The sequence below is a fragment of the Phyllostomus hastatus genome, unplaced genomic scaffold (assembly GCF_019186645.2).
Source record: "Phyllostomus hastatus isolate PE091 unplaced genomic scaffold, TTU_PhHast_1.1 phas_contig_80, whole genome shotgun sequence".
Taxonomy (NCBI): domain Eukaryota; kingdom Metazoa; phylum Chordata; class Mammalia; order Chiroptera; family Phyllostomidae; genus Phyllostomus; species Phyllostomus hastatus.
This window is the reverse complement of record NW_025333960.1, coordinates 1,725,447-1,742,458: the sequence shown is the minus strand read 5'-3', so window position 1 is coordinate 1,742,458 and position 17,012 is coordinate 1,725,447. Positions and strand designations below refer to the sequence as shown.

The 17,012-nt window shown below is 41.5% G+C and overlaps 1 protein-coding gene across 4 annotated transcripts in view; it reads right to left on the bottom strand.

Moving 5' to 3' along the window:
• Positions 1-16,553, bottom strand: part of MGLL (monoglyceride lipase) — a 154,112-nt gene extending 137,559 nt beyond the window's left edge. The window contains exons 1-2 of one of the 4 annotated variants that reach the window (XM_045850160.1): positions 16,406-16,553; positions 15,060-15,204 (exon numbers count right to left, since the gene is read on the bottom strand). In XM_045850160.1, coding sequence (XP_045706116.1) covers positions 15,060-15,184 — 125 coding nt within the window. In that variant the 5' untranslated portion in view covers positions 15,185-15,204; positions 16,406-16,553. The other 3 variants (XM_045850161.1, XM_045850163.1, XM_045850162.1) reach the window with 3 other exon arrangements.
• Positions 16,554-17,012: the final 459 nt, after the last annotated feature.

The window sequence follows — 17,012 nt, the reverse complement described above, 5'->3', positions numbered from 1 at the left end:
TATTCCTTTATAATCCATTTTATTTATAAGAGATTGGTAAGAATTCCTTCTTTCATTTCTGATTCCAGTAATTTGAGATGTCCTCCTTTTTTTTCTTGATCAAGTTGGCTAAAGATTTGTCAGAATCATTTTTACATTTAAAAAATTTTTCAATTAAAGTTGATATTTAATATCACATTAGTTTCAAGTGTAAAGCATAGTGGCTAGACATTTATATAACTTATTGATATGCCAATAAGTCTAGTACCTTCCTGGTACCATACAGAGTTATTACAATATGATTGACTATATTCCCTGCTGTAATTTATATCCCAGTGACTATTTTGTAACTGTCAATTTGTACTTATTAATCCCTTTACCCTTTTCCACCCAACCACCAGATGCTCCTCCCAATGGGAACCCTCAGTTTCTTCTCTGTATCTATGTCTTTTTCTGTTTTGTTTGTTCATTTGTTTTGTTCTTTAGATTTCACATATAAGTGAAATCATATGGTATTTGTTTTTTCTACTTAGCATAATACTCACTATGTCTACCCATATTGCTACAAATGGTAGAATTTCATTCTTTTTATGGCAGAGTAATATTCCACTGTGGGTGTGTATATTTTATATATATAAAATATCTTGCATTATATATAATATATGCAATATAAAATATATATCTTATATATATCATATATTTTTTATATTAAATATCTTTATCCAATTGTCTATTGATGGACACTTAGGTTGCCTCCATACCTTGACTATTGTAAATAACGCTACAATGAGCACAAGGATGCATATCTTTTTGAATTAGTGTTTTGGATTTCTTGGATAGATACTCAGATGTGGGATTGCTGAATCACATGGTAGTTCTATTTTTAATTTTTTGAGCAACCTGTTGTCCATAGTAATTATATCCATGTGCAATCCAATGAACATGGCACCAGGGTTCCCTTTTTTCTACATCCTCAGCAATACTTGTTGTTTGTTGGTATGTCAATAGCCATTCTGACTGGTGTGAGGTGGTATCTCACTGTGGTTTTAATTTTCATTTCTCTGATGATTAGTGACATTGAGCATCTTTTCATGTCTGTGGGCCATCTGTATGTTCTATTTGGAGAAATGTCTATTTATGTCCTCTTTCCATGTTTTAATTGGATTGTTTATCTTTTTTTGGTGTTATGTTGTATGAGTTCTTTAGAAATATTGGATATTAACCCCTCATTGGATGTATCATTGGTGAATTTCTTCTCCCATTTTGTACATTCTCTTTTCCTTTGGTTGGTTGGTTCCTTTACTGTGCAAAACCTTTTTAGTTTGTTGTGGTCCCATCTGTTTGTTTATTTCTTTCTGTTTATTTCCTTCAGATATGTTTGAGGAGACATATCCAAAAAAAGTAATAATAAGAGCAATGTCATGGTTTGGGTCTCACATTTAACTCTTTAAGCTACTTTGAGTTTATTCTTATGTATGATACAAGTGGTCTACTTTCATTTTTCTGTCTGTATCTGCCCGGTTTTCCCAACACCATTTATTAAAGCCTCTGTCTCTATCCCATTGTATATCAATGCCTCCTTAGTCATAGGTTAATTGACCATGTAAGGGTGGGTATATTTCTGGGCTCTCTATTTGGTTCTATTGATTTGTGTGTCTGCTTTTATGCAAGTACCATGCTGTTTTATTACAATAGTCTTATAGTGTAGTTTAATATCAGGTACCATAATACCTCCAACTTTGTTCTTGTTTCTCAAGGTTGCTTTGGCTATTTGGGGTCTTTTGTGATTCCATAAAAAATTATGGGAGCATTTGGTCTAGTTCTGTGAAAAATGCATGCATGTTTTGACAGGGATTTCACTGAATCTATAGATTGCTTTGGGTAGTATAAAAATTTTAACCATGTTAATTCTCCCTACCCATTACTATGGCATATGCTTCCATTTACTTGCATTTTCTTCAATTTTTTTCTTCAATGTCTTATTTTCTAAGTACAGGTCTTTTACCTCCTTGGTTAACTTTATTCCTAGGTATTTTAATTTTCAGTGCAATTGTAAAATGGGATTATTTTCTTAAATTCTTTTTCTGATAGTTCATTATTGTTGTATAAAAATGCAACCAATTTCTTAATGTTAGTTTGTATGCTACTACTTTCCTGAGTACATTTATCAGTAATAGTGTTTTTTGGCAGACTCTTCAGGGTTCTCTATATACGATATCATGTCTTTGCAAATAGTTTTATTTCTTCCTTTCCAATTTGAATGCCTTTTATTTCTTTTTCTTGTCTGACTGCCTTGGCTAAAACTTGCAATACTATGCTTAACAGAAGTGATGAAAGTGAACATCCTTGTCTTGTTCTCAAATTTAAAGAAAATTCTCTTAACTACCATTGAGTATGATAGATGTGGATTTGTTGTGTATAGCCTTTATTATGTTTGGGTATGTTTCCTTTATTTCAAATTTGCTGAGATATTTTAAAAATTATAAGTAGATCTTGGATTTTGTTAAATGATTTTTCTGCATCTATTGATATGACCATTTGATTTTATCCTTTATTACATTTATGTGATGTATCACATTAAATGATTTACAGATGTTGAACTAACCTTGCATCCCAAGAATATATCCCTCTAGAATTTGATCATGATCTTTTTGATGTACTGCTAAATTTGGTTTGCTAACATTTTGTTGGGGATTTTTGCGTCTATGTTCATCAAGATTACTCACCTATAATTTTCTTTTTTATATAATGTGTTTGTCTGCTTTTTAAATGAGAGTCATAATTGAGCATGGGAGACTTCTCCCCTCCTCAATTTTTTGTAATAGTTTGAGAGGAATATGTGTTAATTCTTCTTGAATGTTTTGTAAAATTTACCTAGGAAGCCATCTGGTATAGGACTTTTTGTGTGTTGGGAATTTTCAAATTCATGATTCAGTTTTGTTGTAGTTACCAATCTGGTCACATTTCCTGTTTTTTCTTGACTCAGTCTTAGAAGGCTGTATGTTTTTAGAAACTTACCCATTTCTTTCAGGTTGTCCAATTTGTTGGCATATACATGTTCAAGTATTTTACTTACAGTAATTTATATTTCTGTTGTATCAATCGACGCTTCTCTTTCATTTCTGATTTTATTTATTTGGGTCCTGTTTTCTTTTTTTCTTGGTGAATTTAACTAAAGGTTTATCAATTTTGTCTATCTTTTCAATAAACCAGCTCTTAGTTTCATTGATCCTTTGTATTTTTTAGACTCTATTTTGTTTACTCTGCTCCAATCTTTATTTCCTCCCTTGTACTCATTTAAGCTTTGCTCTTCCTTTTCTAGTTCCTTTAGATATGAGGTTAGATTGCTTAGTTGCGATTTCTCTTGTTTCTTGGGGTAGGCCTGTACTGCTATGAATTTCCCTCTTATAACTGCTTGGGGTCATTGTAGTTTCATTTTCCTTTGTCTCAAAATATATTTTGATTTTCTTCCTTGATCATCTTGTTAACCCATTCATTGTTTAGCCTCATGGGTTTCTGGGTTTTTCTGTTTTCTTCTTGTAACTGATTTCTAGTTTCACACCACTGTGATGAAAAAAGATGCTTAGTATGATTTCAACCTTCTTAAATTTATTGAGACTTGTCTGTAGCCTAACATGTGGTCTCCCATGTAAAATGTCCCATGCATGTTTGAAAAGATTTATGTTCTGCTATTTTGAGGTAAAATGTTCTAAAACTATCATTTAAATTCATCTACTCCAGGTGTTCAGAAAGAACTCATGTACCTTGCTCTCAAATGGGGCCCAAATCTCCACTTTGTCTGTGCATCCTTCATTGCTGTCTTGCACAGTGCTGGGTTTACATTTTGAAGCTCAATTAATACACACTCAATTATCCCCCTACATCAAAAAAGGAAGCAGACCTCATCTCCAGGTTCTGGCATCCATGCTGACTTCTGTACTACATGGAAAAGACTTTTTATCATCCTGAAGTTCCCACTCATAGATACATTTTCGCATATAGAATTTTACTTCAAAGTTAAATTAGCTTAAATACCTAGTATCTCAGGGGATTATCTGCAGGGAACATTCTAATTCTAAGTTACTAACACCTTCAGTGATCCAGTGGGTTTAGGTGCTCCATTTCCTGCACAAAACATTAAGCACTCTGATCTATACTCAGTAGAAATGCTTCCGCTCTTTTCCAATAGAACCATGACAAAAGGGCATTTTGGGATCATCTAGCCCAATCATCTCACTCTAAATATGGGAAGTTAATCCATTCATTTGACAAATATGTTTATTTATTTACTTTTTTTTAGATTTTATTTATTTATTTTTAGAGAGAGAGGAAAAGGAGAGAAAGAGGGAGAGAAACATCAATGCATGGTTGCCTCCCAGTCATGTGCCCTGACTGGTAATCGAACTGGTGACCCTTTGGTTTGCAGTCCAGCACTCAATCCACTGAGCCACACCAGCCAAGGCAAACAAGTTTAGATCCCTTATTTTGTGCCAGGCATGAAACTCTACAAGGGGCAAGCACTAGAGAAGACAGAATAAAACAAAACATGGAATCTGCCCTGGAGAATCTCATAAGTTGTATTACCACCATGAGACGCAAACTATCCCAGAGTTATATAAAATGCAAAACCCTCTGGGAACTTGCTGGAAGGTCTATGAGATGTTACCCTGTCTAAAGTAACTAATAGGCAGAGGCAAAAGTGAAATTTCAACCCTGGTTTCTCAATTCTTAACGCAAAGATCTTTTTTCCATGTGGTAGATTTCAAAAATGCCCACAAACTATTCTCTCTCTTCATCACACCACCTATGGCTGACTTGCTTTGACAATGGAACATTCATAAAAGTTAACACAAGCAGAGACTTGAAAAGCACTGGTACATTGGGGTTTGCTCTCTTGTTGCTCTAAAATGTTGCAACCCTAAGAACAAATCTGAGCTAGCCTGGTGAAGAACAAGAGACTATGTGAAGAACTGAAAAGCTCCTACCAAACAGACTGCCAGATATGTGAGTAAATCCATCTGAGACCAGCATGCCCCTTGCCTGCCCACCAATGCCTGCAGAGGCAACAGCCGACTGCAGACACATGAAGGAGCCCAGCCAAGACCAGTAGAATTTTCCAGCTGAACCTAATATAAATTGTCAACCCACAGAATCGTGACCTAAATTAATAATGCACCCAGACTGCCCTGCTCATCCTGATGGAGTAAATGGCAGGACAGCATCTGCAGCAACAATTTCATTCCTGCAACACAAACATTTCCATACCACCCTGATGTACAACCAGGACTAAAGGAGAAAGACATGCCAAAGACTGAATGAAGTGACTGAAGATACAGACGACTGACAACCAAGTGGATGCTTTTACAGAGATTTGTTTGCATTGACTCCCAGCTATACTTGCTTAGGCTGGTTTGGTTCCCCTGAAAGTCAGGAGTCATACCTCAAATATTGTCACAGAGGTTTTATGGGAGGTAAAGTGTCCAATTATGCTAACTGGGTTATCTCAAAAATAATTCACCACCATTGATTCCCTCATGGCTTTCTTGTGTCATTTACCTTGTCAACTAAGCACCCAGCATCTACAGAAGTTTATCAGGGAGTTTGAAATTCAATAAAATGGAACTGAGTTGTAACTATTAAATAGAAAAAAAGGAAATAACTTAAATACTAGGGAAAAGCATGCAGTCTGCTGTTAACAGGGAGAGTGGTAAAGGGGAGTTTATGAAGACCGTTATTATTTTCACTGTAGGTCTTTGTGACTAATGAAGGTGGCAGGAAGTAAGAAATAATGGCCAGCCACAAACAAGCCCAACACACAATCCTCAGAGCCCACCAGATTGACCATGGAAGTAGCCAAAGAGGCAAAACAAAGCTATAAGAGCCAACACACACATGTCATTTACTGTGTGCCAGGCCTTGACCTGACACCTCTAACCTGTACAACCACCCTGGGGAAAAATGTGCTATTAGTCCCCATTTTCAAAATGAGAAAACCAAAGCCCAGACTGGTCAAGGAATGTATCCACAGCCTCGTGCCTCATCCATGTGGACTTGCTCTGGTCACGGAGGTCCGGCTCCTGAGCCTAAGCTATTCTCCACTGCACCATTCTGCTTTGCTTCCCAAAGAGAACAGTTTCATCTAAAACATGTCTTTTCAATATCAACTGAACAGGAAAAAGAGGGCAAAACTTTTAAAATGTCTAAAGGCATCAATTTCCTAACTGGGGCCTTTCAGCTTTAATCCTGGTGGCTGTAAATATCCTGGAGAAAGCAACCTGCTTTTATAAAAAGAGTTAAACAGAGCCTATGTATGACCAAATCTGCAGCTTTTTCTTTACATTCTTTTCTCCCCTTGCCCCCTTTTTATTTGGGAACACCTTATCTCCTCTGCCACACTCTTCTCTTATTTTACTAAAGGCCCACAGGGCCTTACCTCTTTGTCATCTAAGAGGCCCTACCTCTTTGTCATCTAAGTAAACCTCCTGCTGTGTTTCTGAGGTCCATCCACCCCTATCACTCAGCCTCGTTGGGTACCACCTGGTGCCCACACACTTCTAACTTCTGCAAACAGAGCTGCACAAACAAAAATGTGTTAGATAGCTCTGGCAGGGGGAGGAAGCTGGCACATTAAGACCTCTCCAGCCCTGCCCCAAACTGCATTTGTTCAAATCCCTGCTGGAAAGGGATGAACTGTGGTTTGAACCCATAAGAAGAAGGTGTGGGCACAACTCCTGAGAAACAGCATGTAGCAGAAGAAACACACTGTCAGGAGATTGACTTTGGTCCCATGCCAGTCCACTAGGTGACCTCATGCTTACCCTCTAAGCCTCAGTCTTTTCATCTGTAAAATGTTTGGCACAGAGCCTTGGGATTGTGGAGCATACCCATTCTGAGAGGCTCATGGAGTCCGTGACCCATCGTCCTTTCCAGAAAAATGCATGTACCCTCAAAACCATGTCAAAATGTCCACAGACTCTAAAATTCTCCACCACCAACCTCAGAAAGTCCCTAAGTTTAGGGGTTGCTGATTAATTCTAACAATACCTTACTGCCCAAGTCTGAGTTTCTCCACCAGAAAAAATATCTAGTTCTATTAGTAACATGCTCATATGCCCCTTTCCTCTTGCTGGAACAGATTCATTCATTTATTAAGCTCCTACTGAGGGCTGGCCACTGTTCTAGACCAAGGGCACAACATGTGCACAGAGAAACAAAACACCAAGGAGAAGTGCATCACAATCTCTGTAATCTAAGCCTTTCTGTGGCTCATTCATTCCCAACACCTGCTCTCTGGAGGTAGCAATATAATATTACAGAGGCACAAGTGCCTTAAAGGTAGCAGAGGTGTGATTATTTCACAAAGAGAATCTATTAATTCTTCCCTGTGGAACCTTGTAAATATTCATATTTTTGAAAACTTGTTCAAGGAAAGGAAGATCAAATTCCCCAAACCCTAACATTAACTGAGGTTACACTTTTCTAAACCCTTTCTTTCCTTCTGGTCTCCCTTCTCCTCTTCCTTCTTTCCCTTCCCCTTTTTTCTCCCCCTTCATTCCCTCTATTTTTTCCTCCCTTCCTTCTTCCTTTCCTTTCCACTAGAACATTGATAGAACTGTTACCCCAGGAGAATCAGTGTGTTTGAACCTTTTTGAAAAAGGTAAGGCATGTGTTTTTGTCATTGCATACAGGAGGATTTGTTGGGCACCAAGGGAAGAAATAAATGATCAGAAGAGCCTGGGAGAGAGGCACATTAGGGAAGGCAATGAATATGAACTTGGGCAGCTGCAACTGGAGTGAAATGTAGTGCAGAACTTCTCCTGTAGCCCTGCCAGCTACACACAAGTTCCTGTTGTAGCTGATCAGGCCTTCAAATAAATACATAGAGAACAACTTCACTCCTGGTGCCACTCAATGACCACCATCAGCATTCCCACATCCACCCCTAATGAACAGGACTCTGTAATGAAAGGACTCTCCTGCCAACAAGAACCTTGGATGACCCTAAAATATGGGACAAGGGTCATCTTGTAATCTCAGCTGTAAAAATTCACACTGCCAAAGGCTGTTTCCTCCCTTTATACAATAATCAATAGTTTGGTTTGCATTCATGGACAAAGTGCATCTGGGATTAAGATCCAAACCTAAAAGGTGCTGATAAATAGGCAATGATGCACAATGGTTGCTATTCAGAAAGTGGCTTATTTTGCTATTTTTTCCCCTTAGACTACACTGCAAAACAAAGCCAGATTTGTATTTGCAGAACATTCTTATAGCAACTGGAAGAAATTATCCCTTAACGAAGCTGTTGGAAAAATCAACTGCAAGAATAGCAACTGGCCTTTCCTATTGCCATCAAAAGATCTTTGCTATTCAAAGAATCTTTAAAAAGAAGCCCACAAGAGCTGCCCTATTTAAAAATAAGGCAGTTTATTACAACAAAGGCAGAAGCATCAGAGGGAGAAATAACAGTTTCATGCAAGACAAAGAAACTTTCAGAAATTCTTAAAATAGGCTAAAGAAAAAAGATAGGCAAAAGAAAATTGAGGCACTATTAAAAGGCAGTAATCTGATTAAAAATAATATGACATTGCTGTAAGATGAACAGTAAGGTTAATTTCCTCAGAGTTTAAGTGCAAATTTCATGAAATAATGCTTATAAGTCAAAAGCACTTAATTTTTTAAAAATGTCTTATTTATTAATTTTTTTAGAGAGAGGGGAAGGGAGGGAGAGAAATATCAATGTGTGGTTGTTTCTCATGTGCCCCCAACTGAGGACCAGCCCACAACCCAAGCATGTGCCCCGACTGGGAATCGAACCAGTAACTCTCTGGTTCGCAGGCCAGCCCTCAATCCACTGAGCCACACCAGCCAGAGCAAAGGCACTTAATTTTAGATTCCTCATTGTGGGGAGACAATGTAAGACATGATTCCCTTCTCCCCTTCACTAAAATGAACTTGTACTTGTCAGTTATATTATACTGGTGATATTTGAAGTACAATTTATTTGCTTGGCCATGCTCCCTCACCTCCATTTCCCCTACTGGTGTATTCCAGGCCTGTTCCAATGAAGTGTCCCACAGCACTGAGTGGCTCCACCTGACCTCACTGTCAGAGAGCAGCCCTGGCATCTTTGGAGCAGAGGATAATGTAAAGGTGTGTCCCAGAAAGGAGAAGCCCATGTCCCATTGTGTGCCCATTACTCAGGAAGACACTGGAGAGCTTTCCTTACCTCCCTCCACTGCCCACCATCACTGTATAATCAACTTTCATCTCCCCATCCACTACTGCCATGCAGTGCCACCACTACACTGTGGCTCAGCCTTCTTCACCTGTCCTCTGGATTATTGCAGACACCTCCAATCAACTGATTGTCCAAGTAACTTCCTGGCTTAAAACCTGTTCATGTGTCCTCCAACCCCCGAAGGTTCAAGTCCAAGTTTACAGCTTGGCCTGCAGGACCCCCCAGGCCTGACCCCCTTCCACTTCTCTGGATTCATTCAGTTGTTGTCAGTGCTTTGTGCCCAGTAATGCCATGCTGCTGTGGCTCCTACTTTTCCACCCCAGCTCCCTGCTCTATCATGCCCTCCTCACAGTTGAAATACCATTCAAGGGCACTGGCTGAAAAGATGAATAGGAAGTAAAATTCAGCCAACACTTTGCTCACCATACCACACACATGAGGGGCTGTATCTACCCAGACAGACCCCTTTTTTAAATTTGCACAAAAGCTCTGCCTGGTTAAATGGTGGTTCTTTCTCTGGGTACTTGTCACGTCATATGCTAATTGTCCATGTGTTTGTCCCCCCTTCCAGTCCTTGTCAAACAAAATGGTCTTTGACATTCTATCCCTGGTGCCCAATACAATGCCTGGGATATGTAGACTTGTTGAATGGGAGGGTGACTATAGCTGAGCTGGAAGAGCAGGGACACTGGCAGAACCTGGGAACTTACAGTCTCTTAAGATGGTCTGGGGAGCTTAAAAGCTAATCTAGCTCCTCCCAATCAGGAAGGAGGGCCAAGGGGCTGGGCTTGAGGGGAACTCAGCTGTCTTCATGGAGATCAACACAATGGAGTTCAAAATGTCTCCTTTTAGGGACAAACAGGGATATGATTTGGTGGACCCTGGGGATGTAATGACCAAAGTTAAATGATGTGGTAATACCTAATCAAACAGGACTTAGCATGGGCTGCACAGGAGGCAGAAACACCCAAGGATGTAAGCAGAATCCATGGCACATTGACTCGGAACACTGAGCCAACACCCTAGACTGGGGGAAAGAAAGGCACCACATGACAGACTTACAACCTGATTAGAAAGCCTAAGAGGGAGGGGAGGATAGGGAAACACCCATCTCATCTATGAGAACAAAATTTCCAGAAGATAGAGGGTATAGAAATTGTGTCTAGCCAGCTGGTGAGGACTCTGTATCTACATGGTCTGGATCCAGTTGGCTGGGAGGGGCCCTTATCTTCTGGAGCCACAGGTGATACACCCAAGTGGCTGACGGCTGATATGAGGAGGACATTATGAGGGTGGCAAGAAGGGAGAATATTTTTTAGCATTTAAATATATTCCAGCTTCAGGGAATTGCTTCTCCAGGTGGGAGGAAGTATCCTAAGAGGGCATTGTCCAAAACTCCAAACACGGCTCGAGAAGGCTTCTTGGAGAAAGGGATCAATGTGACCCAGAAAAGAACAGTGTAGAGGTAGGGAATGTCAGCTGAGTCCCACTAGGGGCAGGGTGGGCCAGGGGCAAATAAGGAATAAGGAGAGATGCAGAGGGAGCAGGGATCCTGGGTTTCCTGATTCTCAATCCACTGACAAGGATCACCAGAACCAATGCCACATTACTCTTGTATAGTCCACCTCCTGTCATGTGCCCCACTTCTAGCCCACATCACCAAGAGGAAAATCTGGAAACCACACTATCAGCAAAATAAGAGTCATCCATGGTGAGGGTGTGACTGCAAAGTTACTGGAGGAAAAACCAGGTTACTGAAGTCAGAGGCAAGAAAGGAAAAAAGGCAAGCCCAGCAAAGTCTGGGGCTTATGTTCTGGAAAATCTCTGAAAATGTAGGGGAACTTGGAACAAAATGCTAAACAGAACTTTCAAAGAAGAGTAATTTGTGATTCTCCAGGAAGAGTGAAAGGGGTCACCTCTTTAGGGGTTTGCATCAGGACATCTGCAAGTGGAGAGACAACTGCATGTTGAAACAGCTCCCTCAGTACACCAGTTGTTTTCACAAACAGAAGCTACAGAAAGGAAAGCTTATCAGCTCTTCAGAATTGAAGGGCTACCCAGATACAAAGTACATGCGGCATGAGAGAGGTATCAGCTTTAAAGAAAGATGAAGAGTACCAAAGTATTTTTTCAGCATGCATTTATTTGATATCAGGCCTCAATGATGAACTGAATGTGCTAGGAGTTGCAGTTGTGTAATCATAATTACAGTGTGATCTCCAGTGTTCCTGGTCAGACAGAATCAAAGAAGGATTTTTGGGGAATCGAGACATCAAATTATTTCAGACCACCCACAGCATCCTCCTAACAATGTTATACAGTTAATTATTCACCATTTGGGGCAGAAGCACTTAACTGTCCTGAAAATGGCTAAGTAATATTCAGACATTAATTTAAAGTCATTTTTCAAATGGATTGAGGGCTACTTGTTAGACTGAATTCAAATATTACTCAAGGTCACAAAAGCCCACAAAGCAACACAACTTCCACCTGGGCCAGTCTCCATTACTCTGCCAATACCATCAGTGAAATTTGTTGAAGAACCAGTATTTCAAAATTCCAAAGTACTGAAGAATCGCTATAAAGCAGCCAGTCCCCTAGGGCATCATAAGATTTTTTGTTTCAGAATGGATATATAACTTTAGTCTATTTCCCACTTTTAATATATTATGAACAAATTATTAGGGAGAATTACTTGTTCTATTATTCTTTAATAACAAAAATGTAAGCATTTATCAAGAAGGCACTACTTATGGAAGAATTAAGGAGAGCAGTTGAGTTGGAACCAAACAAATCTGGACGACTGCTAGTTGGGTAATCTTGGACTTCTGTTTCTCATTTGTAAAATGGGAATAATAATGGTAGCTGTCTCACAGTTGATGTAAAAATAAAATAAGATCATGTCTATACAGAGTCTAGTCCAGACCTCAGAACATACTTGATAATTAATATAAAATAATTCTGCTATGTCTTAAGTCTAACATTTGTTATGATCATAAATAAATACTACCAGATGAGCCTAAATTTGCCTTGGTATTGCCAGTTGTAGGTTTAAAATCTCTGGCTCATAATGACTAAATCCTAGTCTGTTATATTTAAAATAGCATTGTACTTGGACATACATTGTAATGACTATTCCAGGAAATACTCACCTCTTTTTCAGTATCTGGTATGAGGAAGCTGGTATTTACAAAGACATAATTTGTTCCCATAAGCAAGTTAAGCCAGTTTCCCAGCTATGGCTGACACCTGTGACTTAGTGTTGCTCTGAGCTACCTGGTCTTGGAGCCCAGCAAGACTTCTGAGGGCAGGATGTTCTGGCAATGTTCTGGGCAGGCCCAAGGAACTGGAGGCAACTTCTTGATCAAACCAGTGCCAATTAAAGGAGCCATGCACAGACCCCTCGTGTAAGACAGCCCCTAGGTGGCTTCTGAGGTCCCAAGGACCTTGTGAACAAGATTTTTAAAAGGAGCAGAGTGAATAAGTAGAGAGAAGGTGATGTTTGCTTGCTTTCCTCCCATGCATGGTAGAGTAGGGAAGACCCCGAACTGAACAGAGCAGAAGCCTGGAAGAGAGTCCCTGGAGGAAATAGGCTGCAGCCAGTGGTGACTTTTAGTCTTCTCCCCATTCCTAAAAGCAGCAGGCAGAAATATTGAAATACAATAGCAGAGACATGCTAGACCAGGGGTGTCAAACTCATTTTCACCAGGGCCACATCAACCTCACTGTTGCCTTCAAAGGGCTGAATGTAATTTCAACTCCTTAACAGTTAAGGAATAGTTACATTTATACAGTCCTAAAATTATTTTGGCCCTTTCAAGGCAACCTCGACGCTGATGTGGCCCCCAGTGAAAATGATTTTGACACCCCTGTCCTAGACCATGCAATAAGGCATCCTACTCAGCAGCTGGAACACAGCAGCTGGACTCAGTTATTAAGATATGGAAACATTTTGTACCAGTTGTCATAAATCTCTGTCCTGAGGTCCCCACTGCCCATCCACCATTCTAGCTGTCATGATTTCTCCTCCAGTACCCCCTAGCCATCCCTAATATGCAGGAAGCACATGGTTAACATCTGTCACTGCAAGGGGCCTCCAGAACTTTCTCTTTGGTCTGGGCTGGTTTTGAAACATTTTAAAGATCACTGACAGAGGGAAACTCCCAATCCCAAAAGGGGGTTTATTGATCTTCATCATCTCTAGGAGATAGAGATGGAATCCCTAGGGGAGTGGGTTTAGGGTGGGCTCTTGACCTGGGACCAGGCCACCTGTGTTAGATACTGCCTCCGTGAATTTGGCTGTCACCTGACCACCCTAGCCACACTTCTCTTCCAAAGCCCACGGCCAAATTTCCTCCACTTGTTCACCCAATTCTATATTTCCATCAGTATCTGTCCCAATACAAACACTGACTTCCAAGTGACAGCTCTGTTTAAACAACCGGGTTGCCGTCTCTGACTGGAACAAAAGTGAAACAGCAGAGAGCTCACCACAATACAGCATCAACCTGGAGACTGTGAAAACCACTCATAGCCAGTCAGCCTTTCCTGACCCACTCACCCACCACCCTGTCTCCATTTGAGGATTTTGAGCCTTCTTTTTTTTACTGACCTCAAACTAGGACAACCTCCCACTTCAACCAAGAAAGCCCCCAAAGTCTGAGACTTGGACATTAAAAACTACTTTTAGTTCTTTGTCCTCTTTTTTATACTGAAAAATAATTCACCATTTACCACTAAGATTTAGAAATTAAACCCAAAACATGTAATTCTACATCCAATTAGGTCAGAGGAATACATCAGAATGGAGCATAAAGATAATGCTTGACAACACTCCCTCCACCTGACACATATGCATAATATATGGGCATACTCACTCTCCTCTAGAGGAAATCTTTAAGAAAGATATTTCCAGAACTGTTAGGAACTATTAACAACCCATTATGATAGCCAGTTTGTACAGCTGCCTTGAAGTTATGAGTTTAAGCCAGATCTTTAAAAAGTTTATCTCTGTTTTTTTTAATGTGCAGCTACCTGAATTGTACACCTTGTTGAAGATAGAGAAATTTTATAGTTGTGCTATGGTTAGGTGATTACTGAAACACAAAGGGAGATATAATTTCACCATACCATGTTCCCTAGGAAACAAGAGTCTTAGGAAGAAGCAGGTAAAATGTCCATGGAACAGAAACTATTCATTCATCACTAGGCCGATTGGTTACCACAAATAATTTCCTTTCCTGTACAACACAAACAAGCAGAGTTGTCCCTGCTTCATACAAGAGGAGAAAAGCAGCAGGAGACCAGCTGTCTTATTATGTATAGTCCCAATGTCTGCTTCTAATAGTAAGACAACCCTGGATGGAAAATGTACAAAGTAACTGAGCTTGCAAGAAATCAGAAGGAAATACCCAGACCCCTTGCTTCCCAGTTAATATATGACACCTTCTGAAGCTCATAATCAAACAGGAAACAAAGAACAAAGGTTACTATATATAAATATAATTTTGATTTCCTTATCTGATTAGGTGGTTTTCTGTAATTGTTGGGTTTAATTTTAAAGAAATGCCTGTACAACAACTCCAGAACAAAAAATAAAGTCGTGGAATTTTTGAAAACTGCCATACGGTAGAATGCCTACCCTAGTTATAATGAAAATAGAACTCCTGCTTCTTAACTTAAAAAGAAGATGAAGTACAAATCTCAGCTTTGTTAGCATAGCTGAATGTAATGTCAAAGTGGCATATGAAGCATATCATGGAGACAACACCCTCACAGGAGAGGCTACATGGAGAGGAGAGGCAGGTGTGAAGGTGCCCAGCATCTGGGAGAGACTTACTTGGGAGTGCCCGTGGGTTTCCAGTACCTGCAGAAGAGGTACTGTCCATCAGCATTGACCAAATGAGGCAGGTCCTGGTATGGAACACTCTGTGGAGTCCGCCTGGGAGAACTTACCTCTGGCATTCTGAAAGGATCTCCAAGTCCTTGGAAGAAAGGAGGACATATTCCAAATCAGCAACATGGCAAAAAGAGAGAGGAAAGCCTTGCCAGTAACATTTTTAAGTATTTAAAAAAAAAACAAAAACCCTCCATTTCAAAGGTTAAACAAGTACATATATTTCTTGCAATTACTTCAACACTGAAAAGTCCCATTTGTTCTTAAGAAAATGCTCACTTTATTTTGTAAGTGCCTCATTACAGCTTTTCCCCCCTTCCCATCTGTGTTTATTTTAAATCATTTCAGGAAACTTCATCTTAAAAAGACTATTTTAACTGTAATCAAGTGGAAATTATAGTTTGCTCTGTGGGTATAAAGACCCAGCTGCAAGAAGACCCAGCCATCTACACATTCGCCAGGAAGTTTCGAGGGGGCTCGATAATGAGGTGACAATGCTCCCGTTAATTCCTCCTGCCCGAAATTCCAAAGATGCCTGGTGGACAAACCTGTTTCCATCATGTCCTGGTTTTTGCATTTCACAACCACGACAGCCTGGAGAATCAGAGCCAGACAGATAAAGGCTGGTCCCTCATCGCCGCGGGCACATCGCGGTATCAAGCACCAGGAGCCGCTGTCGCCTACCCCGCGCCCTGCCCCCAGATCTTGCCTTTTGGGTTGGAGGGGTGCTGAGCCCCGCAGCCTGCTTCCAGCTCTCACTGACAAGCTCTACTTCGTGTCATCACTTTTCCTAAGCAAATCGCTGAAGGAGCTCGGAAAAGGGAGGGGCGGGGAGCCCAGCATCCACTGCCGGAGAAACTGGGAAACGCTCAGAGCACACCGAGGCAGCTCGCACACGCACACACGAGGGTCCCCGAGGTAAAGTCACCCCCGTGCTTCCTGACAAACTTTGTTTCCTGCCAGTATCCGACAGTGCAGGGAATAGAGTGCAGCTGTTGTCACTGGAAATTCCACGGGAAAAACCTGGAGACTTCCTCCTGGTCTCAGAGCCCGGTCTCCGGGGTCTGGGCAATGGAGTTGATGTGGACAAGTTGGTTTGCTGACTGGTGCGAGGGACCGGGGAGTGCGCGCGCGCGCACGCGCGCGCACACACACACACACACACACACACACCAGCGTGCGCACAAGTAGGTGTAGGAGCCCACGCCCCGCAGATTAGGGACCCCGAAGCTGCTCCCACCCTTGTTGATGGCACTTGTAGGCTAGGATGAGGACCGGGAGGCAGTTACCGGGGCTACCAGGAGTGCCGCTTTCGAGTTCCGGAACGCCACGGGTCCTAGTCTGCGGCGGGGCAGGGTGGGGCTGAGCTGCGTGCCTCCGGCTCCGTGGAGACAGGGTGCGGTGACTGAGCCACCAGTTTAACCCTGGCCAGGCTCACGGTGGGGGTGGCCCGTGGTGGGTGGGGACATCGGAGACTGGCGGGTGGAGCGGGGAGGCGGCGCCCAGGACCCACGTGTGCCTGGCCCACAGGGAGGAGCGGTAGCGCAGCCCCTGAACTCCTCCATATGCTCCTCCGCCTGCCTCGTGGGCTTCCAAGCCCCAGGGTAGCCTCTGGGGGACTGCCACAGGTCCCTGAAAGAAGCTAGACTCTCAGAAGCCTCAGCGCTAGAGGACATGCCACACCCATGGGCACGCATACACACCATGCAGGCACACAGACCCACACACATAGGGACACATGTACCACAGGCAGGCTCTGTGGATACAGATAACACATGTGCATACACACACAAACCCACACACATAGACCACAGTACAGGCACAGACAACAACACACTGGGACACACACTAATGGTGCACTGAGACACACAGATATCAGATGCACACAGATCTCCC